General features: G+C 43.6%; 1 protein-coding gene across 1 annotated transcript in view; it reads left to right on the top strand.

Annotated features, from left to right (window-relative positions):
- MAP2K1 (mitogen-activated protein kinase kinase 1) overlaps nucleotides 1-14,607 on the top strand; it is a 62,020-nt gene that overhangs the window by 44,431 nt on the left and 2,982 nt on the right. The window contains exons 8-10 of the mRNA XM_073618304.1: nucleotides 767-831; nucleotides 7,797-7,858; nucleotides 8,392-8,437. Of these exons, the coding sequence (XP_073474405.1) occupies nucleotides 767-831; nucleotides 7,797-7,858; nucleotides 8,392-8,437 (173 nt within the window). The remainder of the gene's footprint in view (nucleotides 1-766; nucleotides 832-7,796; nucleotides 7,859-8,391; nucleotides 8,438-14,607) is intronic.

Below are 14,607 nucleotides of genomic sequence, written 5' to 3'. Positions count from 1 at the left end.
ACGGTCGGACTTTTCAGCTACAAAAGTCCGACAGCCTGTCCGACGGACTTTCGACGGACTTGCGGCGGACTTTCTAACGAACAGACTTGCCTACACACGATCACACAAAAGTCCGTCGAATTCTTACGTGATGACGTACACCGGACTAAAATAAGGAAGTTGATAGCCAGTAGCCAATAGCTGCCCTAGCGTGGGTTTTTGTCCGTCAGACTAGCATACAGACGAGCGGATTTTTCGACCGGACTCGAGTCCGTCGGAAAGATTTGAAGCATGTTTCAAATCTAAAGTCCGTCGGATTTGAGGCTGAAAAAGTCAGTTGAAAGTCCGGAGAAGCCCACACACGATCGGATTACCAGCCAGCTTTAGTCCGTCAGCGTCCGTTGGACTTTTGTAGACGAAAAGTCCGACCGTGTGTACGCGGCATAACAGGTTTTCTTCTAAGATTGTCCTGTATTTGGCTCAATCCATCTTCCCATCAACTCTGACCAGCTTCCCTGTCCCTGCTGAAGAAAAGCATCCCCACAATGTGACAAAATGTGAAAAATTTCAAGGGGTATGAATACTTTTTCAAGGCACTGTATGTAGTGCGAGGGTCTTCTGCCTAATTGTATACAATTGAAAGTTTTTAGTTTTGACCTCGTATTCTTTGTTTTTTGGTAAATCTAAAGGAAGATTGTACAAGAAAATTAAACCTCTATGCCCAGCCTAATGTATGCCAATAAAATAGGGTTGTGTTAATTTTTCCTTTTTTATTCTCTTGTTTTAGCTTATGGTCCGGACAGCCGCCCTCCCATGGCGATCTTTGAGTTACTGGATTATATTGTGAACGAGGTAAACGAATAAACTGCCTGCATACAATTCCACGTCCTCCCAGGGCTGTCATTTCTCAAGCTGTTCAGTTTTAATTCTTCTGGATCAACCGATGGAATTTGGAGATGTTTATGATTTTATTCAGCCTCCATAGACACGGCTGCATTTAAACTCTCTACACTTTATTCTGCTTTTTCCCATTGACTGTCCCATGTCCTACTCTTTAGACATGTGCAATTTGCTTCGTTCCGAATTAGTTTTTTAACAAATTTCGACAAATACGTTCATTCTGAAATATCTGAATGAACGAAAACCCGTGTAATTATTTTTTTCCCAAATATTCGTAAGTTCTTAAACCCGAAATAATAACTAACTAATAATAACTTAACTATTACTAACTATTGGCATTTCCTTTTAAATTTGACTGTTAGTGAACGTAACGAATATGAATTTATCCGAAGTTACGAATCATCCAAAATAACTAATGCCGTATTTAAATGAATGGAACGTAACAAATTAATAACAAAACGTTTTATTATTATTGTTATTAATTCATTCCATTCCATTTGTTTAGATGCGGCATTCGTTATTCCAGATAATTCGTAACTTCGGATAAATTTGTATTTGTTACGTTCACCAACAGCCAAATTTGAAAGGAAATTCCTATAATTTAATAGTTGTTATTAGTTTATTGTTTCAAATTTTCTTTCTTATTTTGGAATTTACGAATTTTGGAATTTACGAATTGCGATCATAACGAATGGCCCTAGAAACAAAAAAACAAAAATGAATGAAATGAAAACAATCACATTTTTCGGCAGTGCACATGTTTACTACTCTTAATTGGTATATAGTGGGGAAAATTAATGATTTAATCCCCTGCAGATTTTGTAAGTTTGCCCTACTTACAAAGATATGAAGGGTCTATAATTTTTATCATAGGTGTATTTTAAATAATAGAGACAGAATATCAACCAAAAATCCAGAAAAAAAAAACACACATGATACAAATGTTATAAATTGAGTTGCAGTTCAGTGAGTAAAATAAGTTTTGGATCCCCAAGGATAACATGACTTGGTGGAGAAACCCTTGTTGGCAAGCACAGAGGTCAGACGTTTCTTGTAGTTGGTGACCAGGTTTGCGCACATCTCGGGAGGGATTTTGGTCCACTCTTCTTTACAGATCTTCTCTACATAAGGTTTCTTGGGTGTCTCTTGGCAACTCGAAGTTTCAGCTCCCTCCATAAATTTTTCTATAGGATTAAGATCTGGAGACTGACTAGGCCACTCCATGGCCTTAATGTTCTTCTTCTTGAGGCACTCCTTTGTTTCCTTGGCGGTGTGTTTTGAGTCCATGTCATGCTGGAAGACCCATCTTCAGTGTTCTGGCTGAGGGAAGAAGGTTCTCATCCAGATATTTTTATTATACATGGTCCTGTCCATTGGCCCCTCAATGCAGCAAAGTCGGTCTGTGCCTTTAGCAGAGAAACGGCCCCAAAGCAACATTTTTCCACCTCCGTGCTTGACTGTAGGGATGGTGTTCTTGGGGTCATAGTCAGCATTTTTCTTCCTCCAAACATAGCAAGTCGAGTTAATGCCAAAGAGCTCAATTTTGGTTTCATCTGACCACAGCACTTTCTCCCAATCCTTCTCTGAATCATTTAGATGTTCATTGGCATGACTGCCATACATACATGTGCCTTCTTAAGGAGGGGGACTTGTGTTTGGAGGAAGAAAATGCTAAATATAACCCTAAGAACACCATCCCTACAGTCAGGCACGGAGGTGGAAACATGATGCTTTGGGGCTGTTTCTCTGATAAAGGTACAGGCCGACTTTGCCGCATTGAGGAGCCAATGGATGGGGGTTATGTATTGTAAAATTTTGGATGAGAACCTTCTTCCCTCAGCCAGATCACTGAAGATGGGTCATGGATGGGTCTTTTAGTATGACAATGACCTAAAACATACCACTAAGGCAACAAGGGAGTGGCTCAATCAGAAGCACATTAAGGTCATGGAGTGGCCTAGTCAGTCTCCAGACCTTAATCCTATAGAAAATTTATGGAGGGAGCTGAAAGTTTGAGTTGCCAAGCGACAGCCATGAAACCTTAAGGATTTAGAGAAGATCTGTAAAGAAGAGTGGACCAAAATCCCTCCAGAGATGTGTGCAAACCTGGCCACCAACTACAAGAAACATCTGACTTCTGTGCTGGCCAACAAGGGTTTCATCCACCAACTACCAAGTCGTGTTTTGCTTGGGGATCAAATACTTATTTTACTCACTGAACTGCAACTCAATTTATAACATTTGTATCATGTGTTTTTTCTGGATTTTTGGTTGATACTCTTGTCTCTATCAGTGGTGGCCGGTCCATTAGGGGTGCAGCCAACCTAGTTTTGCATGTGAGGCACCGGACTAATGCCTTACTATGAGGTCTGTTTGTTTTTTTTTACATTTTTTTTATTTAAGGCACATGATTAGAGCCGAAGGCTCTAATTGTCTTGAAAAAGGTTGTTTCTGCGCCCCGAATATTCCCACTTGTGATACTAGCGAATCGATTTTCGCTATGGGTTTCCAGCTTCTCCTCCTGGCCAATCAGGACAGGAGACGGATCTAAAGAAGACCGGGTCATCCGGGAGGAGACGCTGCGGTGCCGTTACCTCTAGAGGGGTGAGTGCACCTGGGGGGGTGGGGTGTGTTTGCCGCCCCCCCAAAAAATGTTTAGCACCAGCCGCCACTGGTCTCTATCATTTAAAATACACCTATGATGACAATTATAGACCCTTCATTTCTTTGTAAGTGGGCAAACATACCAAATGTGCAGGGGATCAGATCATTATTTTCCACACTGTATAGTGTTGTGTATGCCTGTTTTCACGTCCCGGGGGCCTGGGTCTCTGCAGTTTGAGTTTGCCAATGTGGAAAATACTGCATTGTGGCCACTAGATGGCGCTTAAGAGCATACTTGTATCCTATGGTAGTCAGCAGCATCTAGTGGTCCTAAAGCGGTATTTTCCACACTCGGGGTTCATTCACACCAGATGCTCTGGGCTGTTTTTGAGCGAATTCCCAACGCATGAATGCAGTTCACACTTGCACTTTGCATTGCATTTGCCGTGCATTGAAAAAAAAAAAAAAAAAGTACAGCATGCTCTACTTTTTTTTTCAGTGCAACACATTCCAATGCATGCACGTACATAAATGCAACACACTGCAAGGCAAAAAAAAGCAAAAAAATGCAATGCATGCCAGCGCGTTTCAAAAAACATTAACGCATTTGTTGTGGTGTGAATGAACTCCCTCTCGATCAGCAGAGAATATAGCCTGACAACGCTGGATTTTGCCCCATTTGCACAGAATAGATTTAATAAGCAGTTTTGATGGACAAACAGCTTTGCCAAATTTTGTTCATACATAAACCTCTGTTGTTTGTATACATTTTACATATTTGAATTCCTCTTTATCTAATCGTAATGGCGGCGATCAGCGACTTTTATAGCAGGACTGCGATATTGCGGCTGACAAATCGGATGCCTAACTGACACTTTGTGGGCACCAGTGACACTAATACAGTGTTCAGTGCTAAGAAAGTATATGCACTGTCACTGTACTAATGACACTGGCACGAAAGGGGTTAACATCAGGGGCGATCAGATGGTTTAAATGTGTTCCTAGGGAGTGCTTGCTAACTGTGAGGGGGAGGTGCTTGTACAGAGGGAAGGCAGAGATCTGTGCTCCTGCTTTGCAGAAACACAGGATCTTTACCTCCCCCTTCTCACAGAAGGGCGATCTGCCTTGTTCACACAGGCAGATCGCCGTTTTGCCTGTCCCTTGAACGATCGGCGGGTCGCTGCGGACATCGCATCCCCCTGGATCTGCTGATTTGTCTCCCACTGTGTCCAGTCACAGTGGAAGCGGGTTGCCCCAGACCTGAAAGTGCAGAATCGCGTACAGGTACGTGATTCTTCCCAGAGTGGCCGCCCTGCTACAGTAAAAGTATGGGGCTGTCAGCATCTGGTTAAAGCCCAACTTCAGGTTTCATTTCATTTAAGAAAGTTTATATGGGCATTGCTGGCTTGAATAAACTATTCCTTTAATACAGGGGTTTCCAAACTTTCTAAACATAGGGCCAGTTTATTGTCCTTCAAACTTTAGGGGGGGCCGGACTGTGGCCAGTGGAAGTGGAAATTTTCCGGGCATTAGTGGGAGTAAACATTGCCGCATTTGGTATCCTTGGGAGGAATAGTGCCCCATCATTGGGAGGAATAGTGCCCCATCATTGGGAGGAATAGTGCCCCATCATTGGTGTCGGTGGGAGGAATTGTGCCCCATCATTGGTGTTAGTTGGCAGAATAGTGTTTTTGTATCGGTAGGAGGAATAATGCTCCAAGGGCCAGAGGCAAGCAAAGGTCTGCATCCGGCCCCCCGGGCCACAGTTTGGAGACCACTGCTTTATTAGCATAATACATGCACTCACTGTCAGCTCTGTATAAGCTGTGTTCCGGCACCGGGACTTCCTGTCCTGTTCCCCAAACAAAATTGAGTTGGACTGAGTACTGCTTGGCCATTCACAGCTAGCCTTGTGTTTTTATGAATTAATGCAAGGCTTCCTCTGATTGGCTGAAGTGGAGATTGTGACATCATAGCCCAGCTGCAAAGTCTAGCATAGCTGTGTAAACCTCGGGAATGAATGGACGGGAATAGAAATCTGTTGGTAGAGAAAAGCGGTCCATGTATTTACATAGGTTGAAAAAAGACACAAATCCATCTAGTTCAACCAATAAAAATAAAAAATAAAAACTCAATCTTACAATCCCATATACACAATCCTATACCCACAGTTGATCCAGAGGAAGGCGAAAAACCCCCAGAAAAGCATGATCCAATTTGCTACAGCAGGAGAAAAAAAATTCCAATCTGATATTCACTGGATCACCTTTACCTATAAATGTCAGTGCCCAGTTATATTATATACATTAGGAAAGAATCCAGGGCTTTTTTTTTAACCACTTCAGCCCCGGACCGGGCCACTTTTTGCGATGCGGCACTGCGTCGCTTTAACTGACAATTGCGCGGTCGTGCGACGCTGTACCCAAGAAAAATTGACATCCTTTTTTCCCCACAAATAGAGCTTTCTTTTGGTAATATTTGATCACCCCTGCAAATTATTTCTTTAATTTTTTTTAACAAAAAATGAGCGACAATTAAAAAAAAAAAAAAAAAACAATATTTACTTTTTCCTATAATACTTATCCCCAATTTCTTTTCCTCAGTTTAGGCTGATATATATTCATCTACATATTTTTGGTAAACAAAATCGCCACAAGCGTATATTGATTGGTTTGCACAAAAGTTATAGCGTCTACAAAATAGGGGATAGATTTGTGGCATTTTTATTTATTTATTTATTTTTTTTATTAGTAATGGCGGCGATCTGCGATCCTCTTTTTTTTTTTTCTGCGACATTGCAGCGGACAGATCGGACACTTTTGACACTTTTTTGGGACCACTGACATATTTATACAATGATTAGTGCTAAAAATAGCCACTGATTACTGCATAAATGTCACTGGCGGGGAAGGGGTCAACACTAGGGGGCGATCAAGGCGTTTAATGTGTTCTAATGGTGGGGGGGGACTGCCTGGGGGAGCAGACTGATCGGTGTTCCTATATACTAGGAACACACGATGTGTCTCCTCTCCCCTGTCAGAATGTGGATTTGTGTTTTTACACACACAGATCCTCATTCTGGCTCGGTCAGGAGCGATCAACGCGTATTGGCTCCTCTGTACTGCAGCGGGCACGCCCCCTATGCCCCTTAAAGCGGCCGCCGTACAGCTACGGCAATTCGCGCAGGGGAACCGTTCAAATGGCGGCCGACCGGCAATCAGTTAAAGCAATCTATTGAGCTGCCAAGAACCACCTCTGGAGGGAGTCTGTTCCACATTTTCACAGCTCTTACTGTGAAGAAACCTTTCCGTATTTGGAGATGAAATCTCTTTTTCCTCCAGATGTAAAGAGTGCCTCCTTGTCCTCAGTGATGACCTTTAAAGTTAAATAACTCAACACCAAGTTCACTATATGGACCCCTTATTTATACATGGTGATCATATCTCCCCTTAATCTCCTCTTCTCAAGAGAGAATTAATTCAGTTCCTCTAATCTTTCCTCATAGCTGAGCTCCTCCATGCCTCTTATCAGTTTGGTTGCCCTTCTCTGCACTTTCTCCAGTTCCCTGATATCTTTTTTGAGAACTGGAGCCCAAAACTGAACTGCATATTCCAGATGAGATCTTACTAATGATTTGTACAGGGGGGGAGGGGGGAATGATATCTCTCTGGAGTCCATACCTCTCTTAATACAAGAAAAGTTATATATTTATTATAATATTTTTTTTTCCAGTTGAAAATGTATCTGTGTTTCTGGAGTTCAGCTTAAAGTGGACCTTCAGTCATTTTTTCATCTTTCCATCTATTAAATCTTCTGCCCTTGTTGTTTATCTTTGGATAGTAAAACATTTTTTTTTCTGCCAGTAAATCCCTTATACAGCCCACTTCCTGTTTCTTGTCTGGTCATTGGCCTAGGATTATGACATCATGCACTGCTCTCTCTCTCTTTGCCAGGAAGGGAGGGAGGATGAGTCATAAGAGGGCCAATGGAAGCTGCAGAGCTGGAGGTGTGCCTCTGTGTGTCTGTGTAAATCCAGGAAGTAAACAGGCAGCAGCTTCAGCTGCCCACAGTTAAAATGGCTGCAGCCAGACTCGGTGGAGGGAGGTTTCTGCAGCATATTTGGCAAGTACAGAATCGTAAAATAATATGCAAAGGGGTTGGAGGGAAGCTTCAGAATGGCAAAGATGTTTTAATTACAAATTATGTGAACAGATTGCAGTTCCTCTTTAAACCAACCTTCTTCTTTCATCTCTGATTTACATTGATCATAATTGATTTCATACATGATTCTTTTATGTATTTGTCATTCGCAGCCCCCTCCCAAGTTACCCAGTGGAGTGTTTGGAGCAGAATTCCAGGACTTTGTGAATAAATGGTGAGCTGATCAGAACACAAATTTGGGAGGCACTGATATAGTCCTTTTTATATGAATTAATAACAGTTACAATGTTATTTCCTTTTATATGAATTTATAACAGTTACAATGTTATTTCCTTTTATATGAATTTATAACAGTTACAATGTTATTTCCTTTTATATGAATTTATAACAGTTACAATGTTATTTCCTTTTATATGAATTTATAACAGTTACAATGTTATTTCCCTTTACATGAATTTATAACGGTTAAAAATTCATATAAAAGGAAATAACATTGTAACTGTTATATGAATGTAGTTACAATTTTATTTCCTTTTATATTAATAACTGTTATATGAATTTAGTTACAATGTTATTTCCTTTTATATGAATTTATAACAGTTACAATGTTATTTGTTCTTTTGTGGGAAATATAGATATCAGATCTCTCACAACATATACATCTTCTTCATTATAGAAAAAAATCTGTATTTATTGTAAAGTCTAAAAATCTGACAGCTGTAACTCGTGTTGATTTTTGTCTTGCAGCCTGGTGAAGAATCCAGCAGAGAGAGCGGACCTCAAACAGCTTATGGTAACGACCTTTTATATTAATATTGTTCAGGAATATTTGTTTTTAAATGTCCAACCAAGCACAAATTAGAATATTGACCACTCGCCGACCGCCGCACGCCGATATACGTCGGCACAGTGGCAGCGGTGGGCAAATGGGCGTACCTTTACATCCCCTTTTTAAATGGCGGGGCTAGCAGGCGAGAGCGCCCGCCGTATACAGCGTGACTGTGCCTGCGGGACCAACGGACTCTATGTCCGCCGGTGTCACGGAGCCGCAGAACGGGGAAGTGCCTGTCATCGGGAGCAGGGATCACTGTCTTGTGAGTTGTAGCCCCCCCCCTCCCCCCCCCACAGTTAGAATCACTCCCTAGGACACACTTAACCCCTTGATCACCCCCTAGTGTTTAACCCCTTCCCTGCCAGTGTCATTTACACAGTAATCAGTGCATTTTTATAGCACTGATCGCTGTATAAATGACAATGGTCCCAAAATAGTGTCAAAAGTGTCCGACCATAATGTCACAGTCCTGATAAAAATCGCAGATTGCCGCCATTACTAATAAAAAAAAAAAAAATGCCATAAAACTATCTCCTATTTTGTAGACGCTAAAACTTTTGCGCAAACAAATCAATATACGCTTATTGCGTTTTTTTTCTTCTTTTTTTTTTTTTACCAAAAATATGTAGAAGAATACATATCGGCCTAAACTGAGGAAAAAAATTGTTTTTTTAATATATTTTTGGGGGATATTTATTATAGCAAAAAGTAAAAAATATTGCTTTTTTTTTTCAAAATTGTCTTTTTTTTTTTTGTTTGTTTATAGCGCAAAAAATAAAAACCGCAGAGGTGATCAAATACCACCAAAAGAAAGCTCTATTTGTGGGGAGAAAAGGTCGTCAATTTTGTTCGGGTACAACGTCGCACAACCGCGCAATTGTCAGTAAAAGCGACGCAGTGCCGTATCGCAAAAAGTGCTCTGGTCAGGAAGGGGGGTAAAATCTTCCAGGGCTGAAGAGGTTAAAGAAGATCTTAAAGCTTTGGACTAGTGTCAGCATGTTCTCGGATATAATGAATGAAATCCCAAAGTTGTAGTAAATACTCCATGTGTAATATACACTCAGTGGACATTTTATTAGGTCCCCCTTGCTAGTAGCGGGTTGGACCCCCTTTTGCCTTCATTCTTGGTGGCATAGATACAACAAGGTGTTGGAAACGTTCCTCAGAGATTTTGCTCCATAATGACATGATAGCATCACACAGTTGCTGCAGATTTGTCGGCTGCACATCCATGATGCCGATCTCCCGTTCCACCACTTCCCAAAGGTGCTCTATTGGACTGAGATGTGGTGAGTGTGGAGGCCATTGGAGTACAGGGACCTCATTGTCCAGTGGTGAGATGATCCCAAATCAGGGATCTCATCAGTTTCTTGGCCAATAGAATGTAAACCCCAGAGAAAGGAAAGAAAGAACCTAGAGAAATAGAGGGCAGATTGAGGAAGATGCACAAGCAGGGCCATCCTAATGCAAGGGCACTCCTGGGTACTGCCCAGGGGCCCCAGGTACATGGGGGGGCCCCACAATAATCTTGCATTACATCATACTTGCCAACTGCCCCGGATTTGCTGGGACAGTCATGCTTTTTACTAAACTGTCCCAATATGGTTGTGTCCTGGGAAGCGTCCCAGAACATATACTGTGCCCTCTATAGGATGCTATTAAGACGGCCCTGTGCACAAGCAGAGACTACAGGAAGTCGGGGGAGGGGGGGGGGTCAAAAGGGGGATTTAGATCAGATGGTCCCTCAGAGTTCTGATTTATGCTGGAGATGCGGGGAGGAACCAGGCTCTCTCCTCCACGTCTTCTGGTCCTGTCGTCTCCTGCTCCCCTATTGGACCGAGGTCCACCGCATTGTCCAGAAGTTTATGGATCAGGAGCTGCCTTGGACCCCCACTGTGTTCTTCCTCTTACACCATCATGAAATTCTGAGCAAGATCTGTAGGAGATCCATCCTACCTCTCCTGATCACAGCGGCAAAAAGTTGCATCCCCTTGTTTTGGAAGCAGACAGCCACCGCCACATTGTTCCGCAATGTGCTTTATTTGTGCTGCACTTTCTCACCCACGTGAGATGTTCTCCCTGCCCATGCACGTGCGCAAATGTGCCACAGGGCTCTGATCCCGAGAGCCCGGCAGCGCATCTGCACATGCACTGGTTTCTGCAGACATCTGTGAATGGATTGGGGTTTCTCATGCACATGCAAAGACTGCTACCAAGGAAGTACAAATACTTCCCTGTCTTTACGTTCACGCCGAAATTGCCCTGCGCAGATGCACCAACGAGGACTGCCAGGACTCGAAGGGCAGGCATAGTCTGACAGCTCATGTGCCGTAATGGCGGCAGCAGAGGGGGAGCCCTGTACACAGTGGGACTGAAGTTTGCTTTAAAGAGTAACTCCGCTTTTCTTGAGAAAATAACATTCCCCTCTGGGTGATCTCTGTACATTGCAGGGATTATAACAAACTTTGCTGCAAATTCCTACCTTTTTGTTGTTCTGAAGAAATAACTGTTTCTCTGTGTCCATATGCAAAGTGAGTATGAATGATTTTATCATTATCAATCGGCAGCTGCACTTGCAGGGTTCTAATGAGGAAAGTGGCAGGGTCTGCATCCCTTTTGGACGTTGTTTCCCTTTGGCGTACCAACAAAAAACTGTTTTTGTTGCAGGGGATGCCCAAAATCTGACGTGTGTCCTAGTACAGACTTCTGGGGAAATCAGTGAGCCAATAACACAAGCAGGAAATGACATTTCTGGGGGGGGGGGGGGGGGGGGGGGGGGGCGTTCTGTATACCATCTGTGTACAGAGCGCCTCCAGGTGGCCGTATTGAATTTTACAGAAAATTACAGCGGCTGCAGATTGAAAAGAAAAGATAATTTTTCATAACATTCAATTACAATATAACTTGTGTAGCAATTGTATATGCTGTATTCATTTATTTTATTTTTTTGCGACTTTCTTTGCCCCATTGTTATCCTTTAAGCATTGCATTCTTACAGTTCAAATAGTGAAAGGAAAATTAATAATTCATTTCATACCGCGCTCAAATGTATAAATAATAAAAAAAAAAAATGAAGAAAAATACAAATGTATAAAAAAAAATGTGGTCAAACTATGTTCAAATGTGAGTATAAATAAAGAATAAACTTTACTGAAAATTTATACTCGCATTAAAAAAAGTGTGGTCAAGTAATGTTCAAATGTGAGTATAAATGAAGTATAAATAAAGTATAAACTTTATTGATAATTTATACTCTCATTTGAACATTATTTGACCACACTTTTTTTTAATGTATACATTTTCAATAAAGTTTATACTTTATTTATACTTAATTTATACTCACATTTGAACATTATTTGACCACACTTTTTTTATACATTTGCATTTTTCTTCATATTTTTTTTATTATTTATACATTTGAGCGCGGTATGAAATTATTAATTTTCCTTTCACTATTTTTGACCTTTTGGTTATATTTATAATTGTGGTTTCCAGGGTGCGCGGTTTAGAGTTTTTTTTTTTTTTTTTTTTCACCTTTTTATGTACAAAATTCTTACAGTTCACCATTTCAATGCTGATAAATAAGGATAAGGTCAGGTGGGTTGGGATCCTAGTTCGTACCCACCTGTGCTATTCTGCCAGGAAGCCGTCACTGCTCACCGCCAATCGTAGGCGGCCGAGGCATTCCCTGCCCTGCGTGTATACAGTGGGGAGAAAAGAATGATTTGATCCCCTGCAGATTTTGTAAGTTTGCCCACTTACAAAGAAATGAAGGGTCTATAATTTTTATCATAGGTGTATTTTAAATGATAGAGACAGAATATCAACCAAAAATCCAGAAAAAAAAACCGCATGATACAAATGTTATAAATTACCGTATTTATCGGCGTATGACACGCACCCCAAGTTTAGGAGGGAATTTTAAGGAAAAAAAAACTTACATTAAAATGCCCATCAATGCAGCGTTATCAGTGTCCATCTGCAGCCTTGTCAGTGTCCGTGCAGCCTTGCTCCAGTGTCTATTGCAGCCTTGTCAGTGCAGCTTTGCCCCAGTGCAGAATTGTCAGTGCAGCTTTGCCCCAGTGCAGAATTGTCAGTGCAGCCTTGCCCCAGTGTCCATTGCAGCCTTGTCAGTGCAGCTTTGCCCCAGTGCAGCCTTGTCAGTGCAGCTTTGCCCCAGTGCAGCCTTGTCAGTGCAGCTTTGCCCCAGTGCAGCCTTGTCAGTGCAGCTTTGCCCCAGTGCAGCCTTGTCAGTGCAGCTTTGCCCCAGTGCAGCCTTGTCAGTGCAGCTTTGCCCCAGTGCAGCCTTGTCAGTGCAGCTTTGCCCCAGTGCAGCCTTGTCAGTGCAGCTTTGCCCCAGTGCAGCTTTGCCCCAGTGCAGCTTTGCCCCAGTGCAGCCTTGTCAGTGCAGCTTTGCCCCAGTGCAGCCTTGTCAGTGCAGCTTTGCCCCAGTGCAGCCTTGTCAGTGCAGCTTTGCCCCAGTGCAGCCTTGTCAGTGCAGCTTTGCCCCAGTGCAGCCTTGTCAGTGCAGCTTTGCCCCAGTGCAGCCTTGTCAGTGCAGCTTTGCCCCAGTGCAGCCTTGTCAGTGCAGCTTTGCCCCAGTGCAGCCTTGTCAGTGCAGCTTTGCCCCAGTGCAGCCTTGTCAGTGCAGCTTTGCCCCCAGTGCAGCCTTGTCAGTGCAGCTTTGCCCCAGTGCAGCCTTGTCAGTGCAGCTTTGCCCCAGTGCAGCTTTGCCCCAGTGCAGCTTTGCCCCAGTGCAGCTTTGCCCCAGTGCAGCTTTGCCCCAGTGCAGCCTTGTCAGTGCAGCTTTGCCCCAGTGCAGCCTTGTCAGTGCAGCTTTGCCCCAGTGCAGCCTTGTCAGTGCAGCTTTGCCCCAGTGCAGCCTTGTCAGTGCAGCTTTGCCCCAGTGCAGCCTTGTCAGTGCAGCTTTGCCCCAGTGCAGCCTTGTCAGTGCAGCTTTGCCCAGTGCAGCCTTGTCAGTGCAGCTTTGCCCCAGTGCAGCCTTGTCAGTGCAGCTTTGCCCCAGTGCAGCCTTGTCAGTGCAGCTTTGCCCCAGTGCAGCCTTGTCAGTGCAGCTTTGCCCCAGTGCAGCTTTGCCCCAGTGCAGCCTTGTCAGTGCAGCTTTGCCCCAGTGCAGCCTTGTCAGTGCAGCTTTGCCCCAGTGCAGCCTTGTCAGTGCAGCTTTGCCCCAGTGCAGCCTTGTCAGTGCAGCTTTGCCCCAGTGCAGCCTTGTCAGTGCAGCTTTGCCCCAGTGCAGCCTTGTCAGTGCAGCTTTGCCCCAGTGCAGCCTTGTCAGTGCAGCTTTGCCCCAGTGCAGCCTTGTCAGTGCAGCTTTGCCCCAGTGCAGCCTTGTGTGATCGCCGCGATCCGTGCCGACATACACAGCCGTGTGTAAATTCAAATATGGCGCCGAGACTGCAGGGACACGGCGGAGCCGAGATACACATACCCGAGAGTCCTCGGCGCCGCTTACAGTCCCGCCCTATAAAGGACATCACACAGGTCCAATGGCGGGACTGGGCGGGACTGTAAGCGGCGCCGAGAAAAGCCGAGGACTCTCGGGTATGTGTATCTCGGCTCCGCCGAGTCCCTGCAGTCTCGGCGCCATATTTGAATTTACACACGTCTGTGTATGTCGGCGGCAATCTGTGCGATCGCTCCGATCACACAAAATTGGCGGGGATCGGCCTATAACACGCACCCACGATTTTCCCCTGATTTTCAGGGGAAAAAGTGCGTGTTATATGCCGATAAATACAGTAGGTTGCAGTTCGGTGAGTAAAATAAGTATTTGATCCCCAGGCAAAACATGACTTTTGTGGAGAAACCCTTGTTGGCAAGCACGGAGATAAGACGTTTCTTGTAGTTGGTGACCAGGTTTGCACACATCTCGGGAGGGATTTTGGTCCACTCTTCTTTACAGATCTTCTCTAAATCCTTAAAGTGTTTGTTAACCCCCCCCCAAAAAAAAAATACAGATCCTGGTCCCTTAAAGCAGATTAAAAAGCACAGTGCTTGTGCTGTGTAATCTGTCCCCCCTCTAAACTGTAAAAAAAAAAAAAAAAGTGTCTAAACCTGCCACCTTCTGTATCCCCTCTCTGTACTGACCACGATAACCAGGGCTGCTGAGC

This window comes from Aquarana catesbeiana, linkage group LG03, assembly GCF_042186555.1.
Source record: "Aquarana catesbeiana isolate 2022-GZ linkage group LG03, ASM4218655v1, whole genome shotgun sequence".
Lineage (NCBI taxonomy): Eukaryota > Metazoa > Chordata > Amphibia > Anura > Ranidae > Aquarana > Aquarana catesbeiana.
Note: the sequence above shows the minus strand (reverse complement) of the source record. Positions and strands in the feature narration are given on the sequence as shown.